General features: G+C 45.3%; 1 protein-coding gene across 2 annotated transcripts in view; it reads left to right on the forward strand.

The window, feature by feature from the left end:
• The window catches only part of CABP1 (calcium binding protein 1), a 252,404-nt gene extending 232,758 nt beyond the window's left edge, over positions 1 to 19,646 (forward strand). The window contains exons 2-7 of one of the 2 annotated variants that reach the window (XM_078667696.1): positions 207 to 383; positions 4,154 to 4,184; positions 11,373 to 11,516; positions 13,929 to 14,038; positions 14,974 to 15,121; positions 18,532 to 19,646. In XM_078667696.1, the coding sequence (XP_078523822.1) occupies positions 207 to 383; positions 4,154 to 4,184; positions 11,373 to 11,516; positions 13,929 to 14,038; positions 14,974 to 15,121; positions 18,532 to 18,557 (636 nt within the window). In that variant the 3' untranslated portion in view covers positions 18,558 to 19,646. The remainder of the gene's footprint in view (positions 1 to 206; positions 384 to 4,153; positions 4,185 to 11,372; positions 11,517 to 13,928; positions 14,039 to 14,973; positions 15,122 to 18,531) is intronic. The other variant, XM_078667695.1, reaches the window with a different exon arrangement.
• Positions 19,647 to 20,356: the final 710 nt, after the last annotated feature.

Raw genomic sequence — 20,356 nt, forward strand, 5'->3', positions numbered from 1 at the left:
GCTTGTTGTGGGACCATTGACTGACAGGGTCAGAGAATTTGTCGCCTGATCTCAAAATAGGACACCCTGGAGGCTAAGACTGAGGCATGGGACATAGTATTGGGTAGTTCTGACTGGGACACCCTGGTGAAGTGCTTCTGGAGCTCCCTCCAAGAGATTCATGACAATAAAGCTCTCTAATGTGTTGTTTGCTTGCTGCTGGGAAGATCCGCCATGACGAGAAGGCGAGCTATAGCGCAGTCCAGACCAGTGAGGACAGGATGTCGGTATTTGAGCCGCACGGCCCGCTCATGGCCCTCGCGCAAAACTGTGCAGTCATGCACAACATGCTGGGCCCAGCGTGCATATTCCTGAGGAAGGGCTTCGCGGAACACAGGCTGCCTGTACGTAAGTGTCGTCTGGCGGTGCATGAAACCTGCCTTGACGCATATCTGAATGCATATGTATCTAGCATATGCATACTCCCCTTCATGGCCATACGACACGCGCATATGGTCAATCCATGCATGAGAGCACCCCTGTGACCAGTGTCCAACATGATCATGTGAGAGCGCTTGCAACAACTTATGGTCCAGCGGTAGGGTTTAATAAGCTTCTCTTATGGTGGTCAAGAGTTTGACCTTATATCTTAAAATGCAATGAATTCTTGAAATGCTGACTGATGCGCGCCATATGCATACACCAACATGTGCCGTCACGCACACATGAAGCAAGTCTAAGTCATCAGCCATATCCACACTCCATGCAAAATCTCAAAGACGCAAATCTCCAGCTGTTTCTCTGCATTCACTCCATACGTGAGAACAGGCGCATCTCCCAGCGGCCGCTCCATCTCAGCAACATCCAACAGACTCACCTCTTTGTTCAGTGGTTTCTGCCATCCATATTCCCATTCGCTCACTGTCCTTAGTAACTGCTGCCCTGCATTGAGCTATTAGTCCTATTCCAATCCTGCATCCTCTAAAGCACCATGTCCAGTCATCCGTCCTAGCACCATCCATCCCTTCAGACCCCGTCCATCATCTTTCAATCTCCCCCTACTATCCTGCCTCCCGCCCACATCAGCATTTCTTTCTCTTTTCTCCAACCACACAGCCCTGATCCACACCCTCCCAGCTGTTACTTCCACCCTATGCCCACCAACACTACATCTTCTTTTTGCACGGGGCATCAATGCCCCCATTTCTTTTCTCCCACCATTCCTTCTCCACCAGTCCAACTTCTCATCCTCTCTACATTCCTCACAGTATGTGCATTGTAATCCTGAAATGCAACAGGACAGCACCGGGAGGGTGGGCTTCCTCCGTGCACCACTATGGAACTCCTTTCCAGCCCACATCAGGAACCTTCATGGTCATCTGACCTTTTGCAAAGCCCTCAGTAGAAGATTGTTATCTCTCCCTTGAGATGACTGCTGTGACACACCCTTGGTAGGAGTAAATCTGTCTAGAACAACATCTTTGATCATACTCTACCTGGTACTTCTCAAGATGCGCTACTCTTTTCAGCTGTGCTCACTGTCCACTCTGCCACAATCAGAAATCATCTCTGGCCCCAACACATGGGGGCAGATGTATCAAGCATTTTTTTTGTCGCAAACGCTGCGAATCGCAAAATAGCAGCGTTTGCGACAAAAAAAACGGGAAATGCGATGTATTAAAAAAATCGCATCATAAAATTAAAGAATCGCAAAAAGCGATTCCTTAAATGGTATGTAAGAAAGAAGAAAGTTTTGCGATTTCACTCAAGAAATCGCAAATTACCACCAACTTGTAGTTGGTGGTAATTTGCGAATTCTTTTACAAATGCCCTTTTTTCAATTTGTAAAGGTGGCATGTGACGCTCATACATGCCCTTAGGGCATGTATGTACGCCATATGCGCACACATGTCAATTTCAGGGGTGCAGCAGGGTGTCCTTAAGACACCCTTGCACCCTTGAAATTATTCTCAATTTGCGATTAGCAAATTGCGAATCGCAAATTGAGAATAATTTCACATTCCTTCCTATGGGCCTCCTGGCCCATAGAAATGAATGGGAAATTATTCCTTAGTTGCGATTAGCAATTTTCTAATCGCAATTAAGGAATTTTAAGAAATCGCTAAAAATTTGCGAATTTTTACATACATGCCATTTTGCAATTCTCAAATAGCGATTCCTTAAAAATCGCTATTTGAGAATCGCAAAAGGGTATCTTGATACATCTGGCCCCATGGTACCTACACATTCCCACAACTTTGCCACCGCACTCCTGCACACACATGCTACGCGCATGTGTACCACTTCCATCCTTATGTTAGCTATGCTTGTCTCACATGCACCATAATCAGAGCACATCTGTTGGCCACGTGCACTTCACCTACACCTTGTCATAGCTCCACTGCTGCACACACTCAACCAGCCTTTTCACCACTCACCCCACTCTATTTTAAGTTCTTTGCCTAGCCCCCCTCATTATTATCCCCTTCACATGCACCGTGTGATCCTCTGCTTCCTATGATCTGTGGCACAATTGGAGAACCTTTCCAGCAATCACCCAATCACCTAGCGCTCTGCACACAGGTCACACCCCCAACCACAAACCACACTTCGGTGAGACACTGAAGACAGCAACACAGTGTACACATGACAATCACAATGACTCAGTCCATCAACTTAGCACCAGTTGTTCTACTCCCTAACTTCCACCTTCAAACCTCCAACCCCCTTCCTCCACCTTCAACCCCATGCCTCAATCCTCCACCTTCGAACCCCTAACCCTCATTCCTCTGCTTTCAACCCCCAACTCTCGTTCCCCCACCTTCAAACCTCCAACCATCCTTCCTCCTCCTTCAATCCCCCAACCCTTATTCCTCCACCTTCAATCCCCAACCCTCCTTCCTCCACCCTCAGTCCCCCAACCCTCATTCCTCCGCCTTCAATCCCCCCACTCCTTCCTCCACCTTCAGTCCCCCAACCCGTATTCCTCCACCTTCAGTCCCCCAACCCTCATTCCTCCACCTTCAGTCCCCCAACCCTCATTCCTCCACCTTCAACCCCCCAACCCTTATTCCTCCACCTTCAGTCCCCCAGCGCTCATTCCTCCACCTTCAACCCCCAACCCTTATTCCTCCACCTTCAGTCCCCCAACCCTTATTCCTCCACCTTCAACCCCAACCCTCATTCCTTCAACCCCCAACCCTTATTCCTCCACCTTCAGTCCCCCAACCCTCATTCCTCCACCTTCAGTCCCCCAACCCTTATTCCTCCACCTTCAACCCCCAACCCTTATTCCTCCACCTTCAGTCCCCTAACTCTTATTCCTCCACCTTCAGTCCCCCAACCCTTATTCCTCCACCTTCAACCCCAACCCTCATTCCTTCAACCCCCAACCCTTATTCCTCCACCTTCAGTCCCCCAACCCTCATTCCTCCACCTTCAGTCCCCCAACCCTTATTCCTCCACCTTCAACCCCCAACCCTTATTCCTCCACCTTCAGTCCCCTAACTCTTATTCCTCCACCTTCTACCCCAACCCTTATTCCTCCACCTTCAATCCCCCAACCCTTATTCCTCCACCTTCAACCCCCAACCCTCCTTCCTCCACCTTCAACCCTCCTTCCTCCACCTTCAACTCTCCAACCATGGGATGGTTTCACAGGTGCCTGAATGCATACAGGTGTGTGCGAGGGGGAGTGAAAGCGCGGCTGCGCGAGAGGGGGTCCAGAGCTCCAGCATTTGACAGACTAAGAGCAGGATGGGAATAATGGACAAGTGACCCCAAAGTGCCACAATAGATGGTTCTTAGGGGATTCCTGATGTTGCAAGGCAGCAGAGGTACCTGGAGGTGCCTTGTCACAAGGTTCTACGGCAGGAGAGCGAGCGCGTAAGGCTTTTTGCAGGAACAAGATGGAGTGCGGACCATGCTGGCGGGAAGGACGCAGGGCTGTGCAGGGGGTGCATGAAGGGGACCCTGCAGGTGTACAGAAGTGCATTTCCATCCTTCCTTAACTCATTCCCCTGTTGTTGTTGGTGTTAGTCAAGACTATCGTCATCGTCTCCTTTCTGCACTTCATGTCTTCCCAGTCACCCACCCATTCAAACATGGCTTCCGCGTGTGGGCTGCGGCCCTCCAGCCGCCACCACTAACAGCAATTCTCCTCTCTCTCTTCCAGGACCGGGAGCTGCGACCAGAGGAGATTGAAGGTAAGAACTGGACCTCCGTGGAAATAATGGCGCTATTGTCAAGTGTTTCAAGCAAACTTCCAAAGCCAGGGAATGGATTGCGCCTGGAGGGAGGACTGCCTCCCCCCTCCACCCCCAGTTCTTCTTCCTGGCGCCTCCGTTGCTCGCCTACATCTTGGAGCACCTGGGAGCGGTGTTTAGGCTCTGGGCAGAGCTTTAAATGGAAAAAACAAAAGGGCAGGTACTCACTATGTAGCGCATACCTGTTTGCTCCAGAGAAGTACGGGTACTGTCCAATAAATTGCAACAGTACTGAGGAATGCAGGTACTCTCCCTCTCAAATTAACAAGTTTATTAACTCAGTACCAGGCAGTGGCAGCCCATGAAAACACTGGATGTTGGGGTCAGATTATCTGACTCTTTAGCCAGGCACAGTGCGTGCGAAGCCTGCAAAAGGCATCACGTGCTCCACGTTCATGGCAGCCATGATGAGTTCAGGCCAAGGTCAGGCAAAATCTGGCCAAAGAAATTCTCATGCATGGTGTGTCCAGGTCAGGTGGCAGGAAAAATGTGCCACGACCTGGCTTCAGACAGCAACAGAGGCAGAGGAGCAGCCATAGAAATGAAAACGACCCCTCCCCCTTTGAACCATACCCTCAGTGACACCGAGGTAATCATGTGGGCTAGACTGGCCCTCCATAGAAGAGTTCCTTGTATCCTTGCACGCCTGCTATTAACTCGTCCGTTCACCTTCCCATCTACCCATCCACCTATCCTTTCCACAGCAATCCATTCCTTCAACTTTCCACCCACCTAACCCCTCATCCATCATTTCATTCAGGCACACATTAATCCGTCCACTCAACCATCTTGTCATCCATCAGGCCATCAGACTGCCTGTCCCTTCATCCTTTCACATATCCACCCGTCCTTTCATCTTTTCATTCTTTGATGTTCTCACCCTTCCAAACACCTTTTCACCCCTCAAAACGTTGCCAATCCATCCATCCATCCATCCGTTCACACTTTCAATCTTTCTTTCACTATTGCTTCCTTCTTTCTTTTTGCCTTGTTTCTCTTCAACCCTTACTGCCACCCTTACTTTCAGTCCTTCTTTCCTTTCACTCTTCCTTGTTTTCACGTTTCCTTCCTTCCTTTAGTTTCTTCCCCTCTTTCCCCCTTTCTATCTACCCATCTCACTTTCCTCCCTCTGCTCGTTTTCTTTCAACCCTTCTCTCCCTACATGTTTCTCTATTTACCTCTTTCTTTTAAACCCATTTTAATAAATTATCTTTCTCCTATTTTCACGTCCTTAGCTCCTTTGAAAGCCCCTGGTCTCTACACTCGTCGGCACTGCGCCCCTTTATTTCTGAACTTTTAATAGTCAGTAATTAAGTTGGACGCTTTAGCACCCCTACCCGGACTTCAGTTGCAAGGGGTGGTTCACAATGCCACAAGATGGAGGACATGCATAATGCACTCTACCAATCAATATGTATAGGAGCTTCTTGTACAGATATGGCGGTTGTTTAGAATACCTTGGGCCTGATCCACAAAGGTAAACTGAGACGAAAGTCTAACTTTGCGAATTTGTGTATTCACGAAGGGCACTTACGAGGCGTAAAGTTAGACTTTTGTCTCCGTTAAACTCAAGTTTTGGTCTTAAGTTTTACTGAGACCAAAGGTCCTGGTTAAAGTTAAACTTAGGACCAAAACTTAAGTTTAACTGAGACAAAAGTCTAACTTTACGACTCGTAAATGCCCTTTGTGACTACCGAAAGTCGTAAAGTTAGACTTTTGTCTCAGTTAAACTTAAGTTTTGGTCCTAAGTTTAACTTAAACCAGGACCTTTGGTCTCAGTAAAACTTAAGACCAAAACTTGAGTTTAACGGAGACAAAAGTCTAACTTTACGACTCGTAAGTGCCCTTTGTGACTACCGAAAGTCGTAAAGTTAGACTTTTGTCTCAGTTTACCTTTGTGAATCGAATCCCTCGTGTCCATCATCAACCACAAGGGCTGCATGTATAGAAATGGTGGTTGTTTGCCATTCAACGTGACCATCAACGCCCACAGCGACTTCATGCATGGACACGGTGGCTCTTACGTTCGATCCCCGGCTCCGGCGGCAGGTTAGCCCAGCACCATGTGACTCTGGGCAATAGCTCGCTTAATCTTCCCGACGGCCCCCCAGCGCCTAGAGACCCTTACGGGTGATTGTGCGCTTTACAAATGTGGACTTTACTTTTTACCAGCGCCTTGTGTCCCTCAACACCCACTGTGGCTACATAGGCTCCCATTGCGAGTGTCCCAGGGCTTCAAGCTGGTAGTACGTGTTTGCAGATTATGGCCCATTATTCCCCCTGGAAGGGAGAAACATGTGGAACTGGACCTGGTACCCCAGGTTCTGCATGTTATTTCACATTCCAGGGAAAACTTGCAGTATGTGTTGTCTCACAGTGAGATACCAGCTGGAATCTTTCATTCTGTCCCGGTATCTCGGCTCGCCATAGAAATAACAGGGAGCTGGTAATGAAGCACCTAAAGGATGTTTACACAGTGGCGTAACGAAAGTTGAGGGGCCCCCCTGCAAGGTACATGGAGGGGCCCAGCTCCAGATTTAAGCCAGAACTCTCAGGCCAGAGTACTATGCTGAAGAGGCCCCCTGCAGCTCAGGTGCCTGTGTTACACCACTGTGTTTACAGTACCTTGTGCCCATCAACACTCACAAGGGCTTTGTGTATAGGTATAGTGGGTGTCCGCGATACCTTGTACCCATCAAGGCCCATAATGGCTTCCTACACCGACACAGTGGGTGTTCTCAATGCTTTGTTCCAATACACACCAACTGAGGGCCTTGCAGACAGACTTAGATGGTTTTTCGCAATGCGTTCTGGTCATCTACACCCGCAATGGCTTCATATGAGGACTTAGAGGGCTTGCACAGTGGTTTGTGCCCAGAAGCACAGACTGATTGCTGCATGTATAGACCTAGATGGTATTTGCAATTCCTTGCACCCCTTAAGAGAACCAGTGTCCCCATACACAAATATAGGGCCCTTCACATGGCATCTCTTCATTCAGTATCCATTGCAGAATTGTTGAATAGACATTAAGCAACTTCTCAAAGTCCATAATCACAATATATACCTAGTTCACAATATATACCTGTCAATTTGGGCTTTGCATTCCAGAAAGGCCTCTGTTTGATAAAATCTGCTTGGTTTTGCACCCCAGAATTGTCCCTTTGCTTGATCATGGCTGCTTGTGTTATGTATTCCAGGTTGTCCCTTGTCTTGCAATTTCATCTTATTCTTTACATCCCAGAATGTCCCTTTGTTTGATAATATTTGCTTGATCTTGTTGTCCAGAATGTCTCTTTATTCGTTTATTTTTTTCTGAGTTCTGGGTTCCATGACATAGCTTCATCTGATGGTGTCATGTTGGGTTTTGAATTCCAGAATGACCCTTTGTTTGATGATGTCTGATAAGGATTGGATTCTAAATGCTGTTTGTTTGATGGTGACTGGTTAGGTTTTGGGTTCCACATTGCTCCTATATTTGATGATACCTGATTGAATTTTGAGACCTAATTTGACTCCATTCACTGGATGACCATTTTAATACAACTCTTGGTTGACATAGTAACAATTCAGCAGGAATTGATAAGCTACTTTTTATACTATTAGTGATGCTATAGATCCTTCTGTGCCATTTCCAGCCTTGTTACCTCCTCTTGCGTCTTAGGTTATTTTGTGTCATAATGCACGTTGTTCCCTGTACAGTGAGATCCAGTAATGCCCAGAGAGGAGGCTTCACTTACAACCACCAAGTGTGCATGCTAGTAGGCGTGTGTATGTATGTGTGCTTTCCAAGGGGCATATTATGAAGCAGCAGCTATAATTATCGCTGACCGCGCTTAGCGTGAGATCTTTTACTGCTGGCTATCGCTGGAAATTAACGCTATGCTAGTGCTGTATTAACAACGCATTGCGCAATGTCGATAATTATTTCAGCGATAGCGGTGTTTTCCATGGAACATCGCTGGTTTTCCAGTGATGTTCCATGGAAACTACGATAACCTTGATGATAGGGCCTGTGGTCTTAGCCACACAATCTACCTCCCATGTTAGGTATGCCTTAGTCTGGAATTTTAACAGACGTTAAATTCCAGCGTTAAGGCCCAGTTAGGGCAAAAAAAGTCAGTGCTAAACCGGATGGGGCTTCAATGTAAATACAGCGAAGCACCGTTAGCGATACTTTATAATGTAGTTGTAAGGGGCACGCCTACCTTGCATCTCATTAGCTGTGTGAGGCGAGGCGATAGGCAACCGGGCGCTAAGGCAAGGAAACACTCGCTAGCGTGTCCTTGTTAATACAGCAATAAAATTATCGCCGCTATTCGCCCGAAAACAGACGCTAAAGTGGTGATAATGCTATCGCTAGCCCTTGATAATATGCCCCCCAGGTTTCTTAGCAGTTAGAGTTGTCTTGGCAGTGAGAGCTGCCTGTGGCCAGCATGTTCTGACACCAGAGGTTGAAGGGCCCCTTTCATCTCTTTCAATATAAGCCAATGGTTCCAGCCATTAGTAAGATACTGAACATCGTGCGAGTGGCTGATAAAGAGTGCACTGAGAACAGGCCTGCCACAACTTCTGGATTATATTTAGAATTATAGATGGGTAACTGTGAATAATCGGGATGTTTTTCATGGAGCGGGTCTGAGTGACATGACATTTGGTATATGGGTTCCAAATCTGTCCACTGTTGTGAACAAGCTTTTGAGGGGAGGTATTTTAAGCAAAATCATAAATATGGACTGAAATGTTACAGCACTGCGGACTACACTTTGTTTGTCACTGCTGTGACGAAATTGCAATGAATAACAGCATACTGAAAAGCTTGTTCACAATAGTGGACAGGTAAGGGACCCATACATAACAATGCGACACAAAGCAGTGCGTGAGACCTCTTAGCCCAGTATTCGGTTGTGTGGAAAGTGAAAAGCAGATAAGAATAATTCTTGCTCAGCTTTCTGAAAATGTTTCCTCCCGAGGGACCTGGTACTACATCTAGTGAACATGCTATAGTACACAAGGAGGATGAGGCCCTGCTGGACCTATGTTGGACATCGCACACATATCTGGTGGGAACCGTGTGTACATGTATACCGTTTCGAACCATGGTGCCACTTTAACTTTGTTTTTGGTGTGTTGGTGTAAACGATTTAATATTCGTGATCACCCCAGTAGTTATATATTCACTGACAAAAACACAGTTAATGTGAAATTATGACTCTAAATATGTCCAATATATATCATACTCCATAGTCAACCACTTAAGTATTAGTTTGCATCTCCTTGTGCAGGTAAGGTTGATTATGGAAAGCTCAGTGCAAGCTGATCAAATGGAGAACAGGTTATAGGAAGGGTTTTAAAAATGGAATTTTAATTCAAACTCCTGTAGGGGATTGTGCTCTCTGATCAGACCGCGCCCATAAGGCAGGGCGTGGTCAAACTTTAGCTTTTTTGGGTTTGGGGTAAATATGTTTGGCAGTACATAAAAAAAATGAGAATAATATATAAATTGCTAGCGGAAATTCCGCTTTGATCTGTTAACATTTTGTGTGGCAAAACAGGGCGTCAGTTTTGAAATAAATAAGCAATGTTCTTAAGTTGTTTCTTAATGTCTGTTGAGTAGTTTTGAAAGATTCCTGTCCAAAAAAACTGTGATTTTGTGCAGGAGAACAGGAGAAAAGTCAGCAAGAATGGAGTGAGAGTGCCTGTCCTCAATATGGTGGCCACAACAAGGCCATTCTTGCTGGTGATGGGTCCACTGAACAGTTTACCTGACAGCGGAGTCGGCAGTGGCTGCGCAACCAGGAACACCCCATCCCACGTGCTTTAAATCAAGAGGGTGGCAAGAGAGGAAGGTGGATGGGACAGCTGCCTGAAATGCAGTTATTAGTAAATACAAACATGATGATTAATTTGTTATATGTTATTTCGAGAGGGTTGAGTCCAAGCAAGTTTCTTTATGTATGAAACCTTGCTCCATCAGATGGGACTGCTGCCTGTTTTCGGTAGCTGACCCTTTACCGCCCACATCTAAGTCAATTCCCAAGTCACTGGGGAGAGGGGTTGGCCTAACGGCTAAGGCGCTCTACCTCGGACCTGGGGATCTGGATTTGAGTCTCGGTAACGACGCCAAAAACCCCCTGTGATTCTGGGCAAATCACTTAATCTCCCCGTGCCTCAAATGAAAGTGTGTCCTCATGTAACGTAACTGGTGCTATGTAAAGCGCTCTGATAACTGATTCGGTTCGGTTCTAGTTCGCGCTATATAAAACTCTGCAAAAAAAAAACAACTAATCAATACTCCTTATGTTTTAGTCCTTTCAACTGCCTGAAACCTTCCTAGGAAATTCCAGTCCTGATTATCTCTGAGCCCAAGCCTCTTTTCAGCGGTTGTAATGTACTCTACAAACACCCCTTCAAAGAGTGTGATACCCCTTATTAACTTTCCGATATCGACATGCAACAATATCGACAGTAAGTTTCCGACTAGAGCAATATCGTCAAGATAAGTGGATGTGGAGTTAGAATAGTAAATCTACGCCCCGTATGTATGTTTATCTTGACAAGGAGGTGCAAGTCGACATCTTGTGGTTACAGGTCTTTATATTCAATACTTTGACGTACAACCCATTCTAAGGCTTTTCAAGAAAGTTAGCTGACTACCCAACACCTTTCTTCCATCAAAATCCCTGGATACCTAAACCCCCAAACAAGCCCTCTCACCCATAAGCGTAAACCTATATATCTAAATGCGCTCTAATCAGACTCTATCCTCCTGTCCACGTCACCTTTCGTAACTCTGAATCCTATTTTTATTTCCACGCACCCACCCTGCTGACAAGGCTTGTCTTCTGCTGCTTTGATGCTGTGTAAAGCAATTTGTTACAAAGGGGTTCCACATTCGAATAAACGTGAATACACAATAGGAACAATCCTCTTTAGATCTTGCATTAAAGCTATATGATTAACCAGTTGTATTGAGAGTTCACGGATTCAGCCCAGGAAGGTTGAGAGGTTGAGTTGGCTTTCACAATGGTGACCTCTTGTTGAGGTAATGCTTTCTGGTGCGGTGTGTTGGCGGTCTGAGGACTGCTGAGGACACGAGAAGTCTGACTTGTGGATTTGCTGTTGCAGAACTGCGGGACGCCTTCAAGGAGTTTGACAAAGACAAGGATGGCTACATCAGCTGCAAGGACCTGGGGAACTGCATGAGGACCATGGGGTACATGCCCACCGAGATGGAGCTCATCGAGCTGTCCCAGCAGATCAACATGAACCGTACGTAACACAATAGGACAGTATGACCACCAGACTCGCCTGTCCAGCAGCTCTATCAGTCACAGTGTGACTATACGACGCTACAACGCATACTTTTAGAACACGGTTTTTACATCGCAACTACCATTACATCGCATGATTTTACAACGCATGCCATTACAGCGCATTTTTTTAAAACTACCATCACAATGCATTCCATTACACCGCAAACCATTACAATGCATAATACTTTTAGGGCAACAGTAGGGTAAGTGCTGGATAGTGTAGGTGTAAACATTACTATTCCCACTCCAGTGAGTGCAACAGTAGGGAAAGTGTTGGATAGTGTAGGGGTAAAAATTACTATTCCCATCCACCCCAAAAACCCATACCCACCCTAAAACAAAAAAATATCCATTACTTACCTTATAATGCGTTGTAATGGCATGCGTTGTAATGGTATGCATTGTAATAGCATGCGTTGTAGGGACATGTGATGTAATGGCATGCAATATAAAGGCAGTTGTATTGTAACAGTTGCGTTGTAAAAGCAGTCTGATTTAATGACTGTGTTGTAATGGATGGCTCCCCACTGTGCAGGGCAAGGAAGTGGTGGGCATCATCTGGGCATGCTGAGCTGCAGAAGAAGATGTGGCTTATTAGACTGCAGAAGATGTGGCTTGTTAAGTTGCAAACAAGTGGTGATGAGATGTTGTGGGGGACCAAGGAGGGGTTGCTCAGATATGAATGACTGGCTGGGGGTGCAAATTCTTTATCAGCCTTTGAGAAGCACATGAAAGAACATAGTCAGCAAGTAATGCAATTGTACGCCTGCTGAGTTTTGAAGTTGCCACTGTGCTGTTTGCTGTAGCTTCATCGCCAACAATGTTGAAGTGCTCGGTATATCAAATAGTAGATGCAGTATTTGACTTTACCACATACTGACTATGTTGAAACACGTTTTGGGGATTGTGAGCCATGGAAGTCCTGTGTGACCGAGAGTTGAATTTGTTGATACACATTTCAGAAATTGATGGAGAGCTACATTTTGTGGGATACTGTTAGCTGGGTGTTGGCTGTGTTAATGTGACTCAGTGAAGGATTGTTTTGTATGCTGCTGCTGGTGTTACCTAGTGTAGGATTGGCGAGTTCAAGTTGGCTTGGTTGTGGTGTAAGGATTGATGGCTATATGTGGTTTTTGTTACCTAATATATTGGTGGAGTGTGATTGGGGTGACCCACAATAGTGATGGGGTACTGCAATTGGATTTCCTTTGTGGGTGATTTGGTGGGGGGTTGTGAATAGGTTCACCTAGTGTAGCCATGGTTGAGATGCTGCAGTTAGTATTCCAATTGGTTAGAGATTAAGAGATTGTTACTCTGCTGTTGTTGATTGTCACGATTTCCTGTAGGATATTGGAGATGCTAGAGTTGGCTTTACACTATGTAGTGCTTATTTGGGATGCTGTGGTTAGTGTTGCTGAGAACATGGGTTGTTGTAGTGCTGCTGGTCGGTCTACCCTTTGGAAGGATTGTCGAAGTGCTGTAGTTGGTGGTATCCATTGGGGTACGTATTTGCATCCTGGGTTTGGTGTGACCCAGAGTACACACCCATATTGTGCCCTGGCTAGTAATATCAGCATAGTGATTACTGGAGTAGTGACTTCTATTTTTATCTTATTGTAATGATCAGAGAGGCTTTGTGCATAGTGTTACCAATAGTAGAGTTTATTGTTGTTTTGCAATTGTTGTTACCCACTTTAGAAATAGATAGGTTGCTGCAGTTGTGTTTCCCGGTCCCTGAAATATTGAGGGGCTGTGGTTGGATTTACTTAGTACACTGTTGTGGTGGCTTTATTTACTGCAGTGTTCAAGTTATTGTTATGTACGGTAAGGAACATTGGGGTTCTGATTTTGCTTTTACCCACTTTCATGTCTTTTAAGGTGCTCAGGCTGCTGACGCCTAATGTAAGGACTATTTGCGTGCAGAGTTTAGTTCTTCTTCTTGTTGCTTTTACATACTACCAGGTGCAAAGATAGTTGAGATGTTATGGTTTGTAATACTTAACTAATGTCAGTAGTATTGCAGTCCTGTGTTCAATGTTAGTTAATGTAGGGATTGTTGTGGCATGGCTGTTGCTCATGCCCAGTATGAAGATTGCTGGTGTGTTGAGGTGGCTGGTGCCCTGTGAGTAGTGAAGGCGGTGTTACTCCGCGTAGGGAATGGCCTGGCCCTAGGCTTGGTTGTACTCACTGTAGGGACAGCTCATGTATTTGATGTCATGTATTTGATGCTGCCTACTGCAGGTACCGCTGTGGGTCTGCGTGAATTATAATAATTGCATGCATTACAGTGCTGCTACATTTAGTGTTACACTGCCTTGCTGGGATTGCTGGTTTCCATCTTGTCACTTTTATCCCTTTTGTTCTGCAGTGGGAGGTCACGTTGACTTTGACGATTTTGTGGAGTTAATGGGACCAAAATTGTTGGCAGAAACAGCAGATATGATCGGCGTGAAAGAACTCCGCGATGCCTTCAAAGAGGTGAGACATCCCTATTACTGTTGCTTGGTGCGTGTCCCTCTCATCACTACCCAAGGACCGCTCGACGGAGCCTTACCCATTCACATCTCTCTCCTCATCCATCCTTGCATCATCTCTAATGCTTCAGATAAGTCATTTTGTACACTTCTAAAGATAAAAAAATCTTACTTTCCAAAACAGAAGCCAAGAAGTCAAAGTTTTCATAGACTGTAGTGTTCCATTGGTTCTCCTCGACGTCTTCACTGAATCCCTCTCGGAGCGCCTCTCTACACAACATATGTCCAGGGACGTGCTTGGATAGTAGTGGGTGGAAACCGAATATTTTGGAGGAAGTTCTAAATCCAGTGTAGAATCCACCAATCAGATTTTCTTTCCCTATATTACCTGCCTCTGAAAGACATTCCACTGGTGGATTGTACTCTGGATTTTGCATTTCCTTCAAAATATAGAGGATTTAATTTACCGCCCAACTCTAAAACGGACCCCAGATATTTTACAAATCCCACTGCCATCAACAGTGGGACCCTTAGATCCTTAGAGTAGAGAATGGAAGGCCATTTGCTCATAAAAATCTTAAACATGGATATATTTAGAATTCAAAAAGTGTGTGCCAAATTTTAAGCAATGAAAATTTATAATTTCCGCACCCAAAATTTAGATGAAGTACTTGCTTATGTCCTTTCCTGTTCTAGCACATGATGCACTTGATCGTAAAGCCCCCGCTCAGACACACATCTGCGTTTTCAAGATAGATCAGCCGGAAAGGTAGAGATAAGAATAGTCTGCAGCTGTGGTGCACAGATGTGAGAATCACAGGTTGAGAGGCATCCCAGAATAGGACGAAGGAGCCAATGTGGAAAATAAACATAAAGTGTCAGAAGAGACTGAGCTGCTTTTCCTGTTGTCTTTTTCTGAACTCTCTTCGTTCTCCACAGTTTGACACAAATGGTGACGGTGAGATCAGCACGAGTGAGCTGAGGGAGGCCATGAAGAAGCTCCTGGGCCAGCAAGTGGGACATCGCGACATTGAAGACATCATCCGGGACGTGGACCTCAACGGCGATGGACAAGTGGACTTTGAAGGTAAGAGCATCACCAAGCTGTTTCTACCAGGAGAGACAGGAAGGTTGTATGTGGCTTCCTATCACAGGCCTTTCTACGACTAATGCATTCCCGAAAGACAGAATGGGCAACACAATGGGCCCAATTCACAAAGGTAAACTAAGACGAAAGTCTAACTTTACGACTTTCGATATTCACAAAGGGCATTTGCAAGAAGTAAAGTTAGACTTTTGTATCAGTTAAACTTAAGTTTTGGTATTAAGGTTAACTTTCAGGTCTCAGTTAAACTTAAGTCCAAAACTTAAGTATAACTGAGACAAAAGTCTAACTTTGCTACTCATAAATGCCCTTTGTGAATACCGAAAGTCATAAAGTTAGACTTTCGTCTCAGCTTACCTTTGTGAATCGGGCCCAATACCTGTAGCTGCATGGCACAAATTCCCTCATATGATTGCAGCTGCCTCACCACACCACACTTCTCCTCACCCCTTACGTAATAGGACAGCTAAGGAACTGTCCGGTGGAAACAATGCAGTTGACGATTCCGCTTATAATAAAAATTTGCACATAGATGAGTATTCTTAAGAGGATGTCTACGATCTCTGGTGCTTGAATGACATATCAATCAATCAATCAGAGTACTTGTATAGCGCACTACTTACCCGTGGGGGTCTCAAGGCGCTGAGGGGGGGGTGTGCTTCTACTGCTCGAAGAGCCAGGTCTTGAGGAGTCTTCTGAAGGTGAGAAGGTCTTGGGTCTGCCGTATGTGGGTCGGGAGGGTGTTCCAAGTCTTGGCGGCGAGGTAGGAGAAGGATGCGGGAAACAGCGGCGAGCGCGCGGCTGGCAGAGCGGAGCTGGCGGGTGGGGGTGTAGAAGCTAAGTCTGCTGTTCAGGTAGGCTGGCCCGGCGTTGTGGAGTGTCTTGTGTGCGTGGGTGAGGAGCTTGAAGGTGATCTTTTGTCGACGGTGGAGCCAGTGTAGGTCTCTCAGGTGGGGGGTGATGTAGCTGTGGCGGGGGATGTTGAGGATCAGTCGGGCGGAGGCGTTTTGGATGCGTTGTAGTCGACGCAGGTGTTTGGCTGGGATTCCTGCAGACACCTCAGTCTTCATTCTTATTGCCTCTGGTGGGGAAACATCATTAATATCGCGGACAGTACACCGCGATGCTGTTACATCGCGGTTGATACAACGACCGCGATGTAACCACGCTATGCAATTACAACGCAAGTCTTTACATCGACTTTGCTAGATGGCGTGCTAACATTAAAAAGAGTGTGGTTTACTAGCCCAACACCTTCCCTACTGATAAGTGGACTGGAGTTGGAATAGTAAATTACACTTTTCAAATGTTAGCACGCCATCTAGCGCAAGTCGATGTAAAGACTTGCGTTGTAATGGCATAGCGCGGTAACATCGTAGTCGCTGTAACGACCGCAATGTAACAGCACGCGTTGTACTAACACGCGTTGTAACATCATACATTCCTTTGGTGGGACTCAGAAGCCCTCGATGGAAACATCTCCATCTTGATGCCTACCGAGGTTAATTTTCTATATCAAGGAACCTAGAGGCATATTACCAAGGGTGGCGATAGGCTCTATTAGCAAGCTGTCGCTAACTGATGTTAGCGACAGCTTTTAGGCGATAGCGAGCGGTTTGGGTCCCGCTTTGCATGTCAGCGATATTTATCGCTAATGACATGCAAAGTGGGCGTACCCAACCTGTTAGCGACTGCAAGCAGTCGCTAACGTCGCTATCGCCTATTAGCAAGGCAGGCGTAGCGATGGAAATATTCCCGCTATCCCCAAAAACTAACGCCTGCTCAGACCAGTTCTTAGCCATGTTATCCAATGGGAGGTGGATAACATGGCTAAGAGCATTTCATCGCTAATGCGTGAATATCGCTGTATTCTCAGAGATATTCACGCATTTCGCCGCTATCGCCGGTAAATTTATCGCTTTGGAGATAAACGTTGCTAATAGCACGTTATCTCAGCGATAAATTCCGGCGATGCTCAGCGATAAAAAAATCGTTGCTAAGCCTATTTAGCGATAATTATCGCTACTTGTCGGTAATATGCCCCCTAGTTCCTCAGGCCTGTGAGTCAAGAGTTCAGTGGTGTCAATAGATGCTGTGATGTGAATGCTGTATGCACATGAAAAGATAATCCATGAGAAATAACTCAGCAGTACTTACAATGGAAGTAGTGGGGCCAACAATATTGAATGTGGGCATGGGTGTGCTCCAACAGTTTAAGTAACCGGGTCTAAGAGAGATGTACCTATATATTTGTGGCTTGTACATTACAGTTACAATCTTAAATCCCTAATCATTTTTACTTCAACCACCGAGGAAGCAACCAAAAATACCTGTTGTGATTTGGAATTCAAGGGAAACGTGTGTGTCGATTGGGGGAAGGGAGGTTAAAGGACTCAATGACACCAAAAGTAGCCTCCGGGGCGTGGCCTGCAATTCCAGGAGATGCAAGCAGAAGACGTGAGGAGAAGGTGCGAAAGAGAGGGCTGGTAATGTGATAATGTCATGGAAAAAGAGGAGGGCAACAATGCAACAATGCACAAGACGTGGTGATTTGTGGTAGAAGTTACTATTGTGTCACAAACAAAAAATATTGCGATCAACAGCAATTCTGAAGCCCTTCCCTTCCTTTAATTCATTTGTGTCCTAACACCTGCCATAATTCACAAACTAGTGTTCACCTGCCACACCTCGGCAAATGAGAAGGGGGATATGCTATTAAAACTACAAAAAATCTAAAGAGAAAAGAGAAACAAGCGTTGGCAAATCTAATAGGACGCGCCTTTGGAACCTACTGGCTTTGCAATGCTTTTTGGCTGTACTGAAAGGCATCAGTAAAAGCACAATCATTTTAGATGATGCTATTTAGCATCGGGAGGAAAGGCGCAGTCAGGGTAAAAGGGCATGAGGGAGAGAGCTAAACAGTGTGCTCTTTCATGGAATGCTCAAACAAAAATAAAAAATAGACCCTCTTTGCAGGACACACTAGTGTTATGCTTATATACCCTTTGCCACATACACAATCAGTGAGGCTGTGCTGTGAGCAATACCTAGTCCGTCCAACAAAGTGCAACACATTGCAGCTCCCCATCCATCCAATATGCACTATTGCCTTGCTATAAGGTACCATGCACGTAAACAGTGGTGCATCGCACTACTGATCCTAAACTTCTTTAAACCACAGTGAATACAAAACCCAACTCCACTAATTCGCAAAGAGCTTCATATGTAATATACATCAGCTCCAAGCTATCCACTAATTTCTCCAGCTAAGAACTTCTGGTGTCACCCTGAGCATTGCAAAGGTAGTTTGTTGAAAAACTTGAAGTTGCAAAGGACAAAGAGCAAATGTGTTCTTCTCTTTTAACTGAGTCTCTGTTTCTCACCACCTGCAGAGTTTGTACGGATGATGTCTCGATGATCGCCGGCTTGGAGAACAAAGCATCGAGAGCAGATGATCTGATGGGACCAATTGGCGCTGGCGAGCCTGTTTCCTCGTGTTCTCTGGCAGAAGCTCAGGAGATGGCCTGTTCCTCTCATCATCGTTTTGCCTGATTCTTCACTATTCTTGACTCCTGCCACCATCCATCCTGCCTCCCGCCTCAACCCCTCTTGGATTCCTGCACCTACCTTCTTTCTCTGCCCACCTCATGTCACTGTGAAAGGCATGCAGACCCCTAGAGCTGACGTATTCTGCCTAGTGGAAGACCAGCAAAAGGCTGCTTGTCTGGGATACTTGCTTTGCTAAATTTGCAACACTGTCTTTTTTCTGCCTTCACTTTTAAAGAACACATTGCAAAGCACAGACTAAAATAAACTTTGCCTGTGGGCACTGCATGAAGGAAAGGACTCCAAGAGATAATTAGAGAAATGATCTTTGGGATAACTGCTTAGAGAGTATCCCAAAAAGAATGGAAAGGTGAATGAAGGTCACTGAAAGAGGGGGAGTAGATTTTGCTTTGAAAACTTCAAAGAAAGTAGGTGAGTGACTCTGTTAAAGAAAACAATGAGAAAACTCTTGCGAAGCGTGAAGGCAGACGGTCTACCATGAGAAACGTAAGAGAGTATTTCTGGTTTTTGAACATGGAAGGACTTACTATAATGTACAAGAGTCTCTCTCTGTAACTGGTGAAAGAAAAAAGACTTCCAGGTGAGAAGACAAGAGGATCACTATGATTGGATGATGAGAAAGAATAGACGAGAGAAGCTTTGTGATTGGTTGTCAAAGAAAGATTTCTAGGAGAGTGAAAAATGGTGTCTCTCTGACTGTTCAATGCAGAGACACTTCAAAGCAAGGGGGCAAGAGAGTCCCTCTGTTTGCTAGACGCAAACATTCTCCTGATCTGTGCTTCTCTTGGGTCTTCTCATTGGACTTTCTCTGTGATTTTTGATGTTTCACTGTGTGTGTTTGATACATCTCTACTAAAATTGATATTTGCTTGTTGCTAGAAAACGTTATTGTGAACCATAACCTAATTTTCCAAACACAAATAAAATGTGGGAGATAAAATAGTATTGGTCAATTGTGTTTAGGGGCAAATAAGAACCGTCAAGTGATGGATTGCAAGAGTTAAAGGACAGAGACCAGAGACTGATCCTAGATAAATTTACTTTGAAGGTCATGTCTACAGTGACCAAAGGCTATTAGAGTGTTCAGTGACCTTAACTCATGCTGAGACTGGTGCAGTGTTCAGCTGAACCTATAAACCAGCTACAGGTGAAAATTGTGAGACAAAAATTCCTCAGTGGCCTGTTTATTTCAAAATCCTGTGACTTTCCGATAATTAGTCAAGTATAGAGTCTGATAGAGTTTTTGGTGGCAGTAGTAAATCCTATGATTTCTGAATTAAGTGCTAATTGTAGGAGAATCCACTGGTGGAATTTCCTTGCCCATATCATCTATAGGCTGGAGAATATTTTACTTGTGCATTTTAACATTTCCAGAGTTTTTAAAAGAACTTCAGGCAAGCAAATATCTGCAAGTCCTCAGACCTCTAAGGCACCTCGGATTGGTTGAGCGTTTTACAAGATCATGTTACCTTGCATGACAATGTAACAAGTCAGTTGTAACACAGCAGAAGGAGGGATGGGTGACCAAGACTAATAATATGGAGAAAGAGTATGGACATAGGGGCATATCAGCAACAACCAACGATAATTATCGCTAAGAGTACTTAGCGCTAGAATAATTATCGCCGGATATCGCTGGTTTATATCGCT

The sequence above is a fragment of the Lissotriton helveticus genome, chromosome 11 (assembly GCF_964261635.1).
Source record: "Lissotriton helveticus chromosome 11, aLisHel1.1, whole genome shotgun sequence".
Lineage (NCBI taxonomy): Eukaryota > Metazoa > Chordata > Amphibia > Caudata > Salamandridae > Lissotriton > Lissotriton helveticus.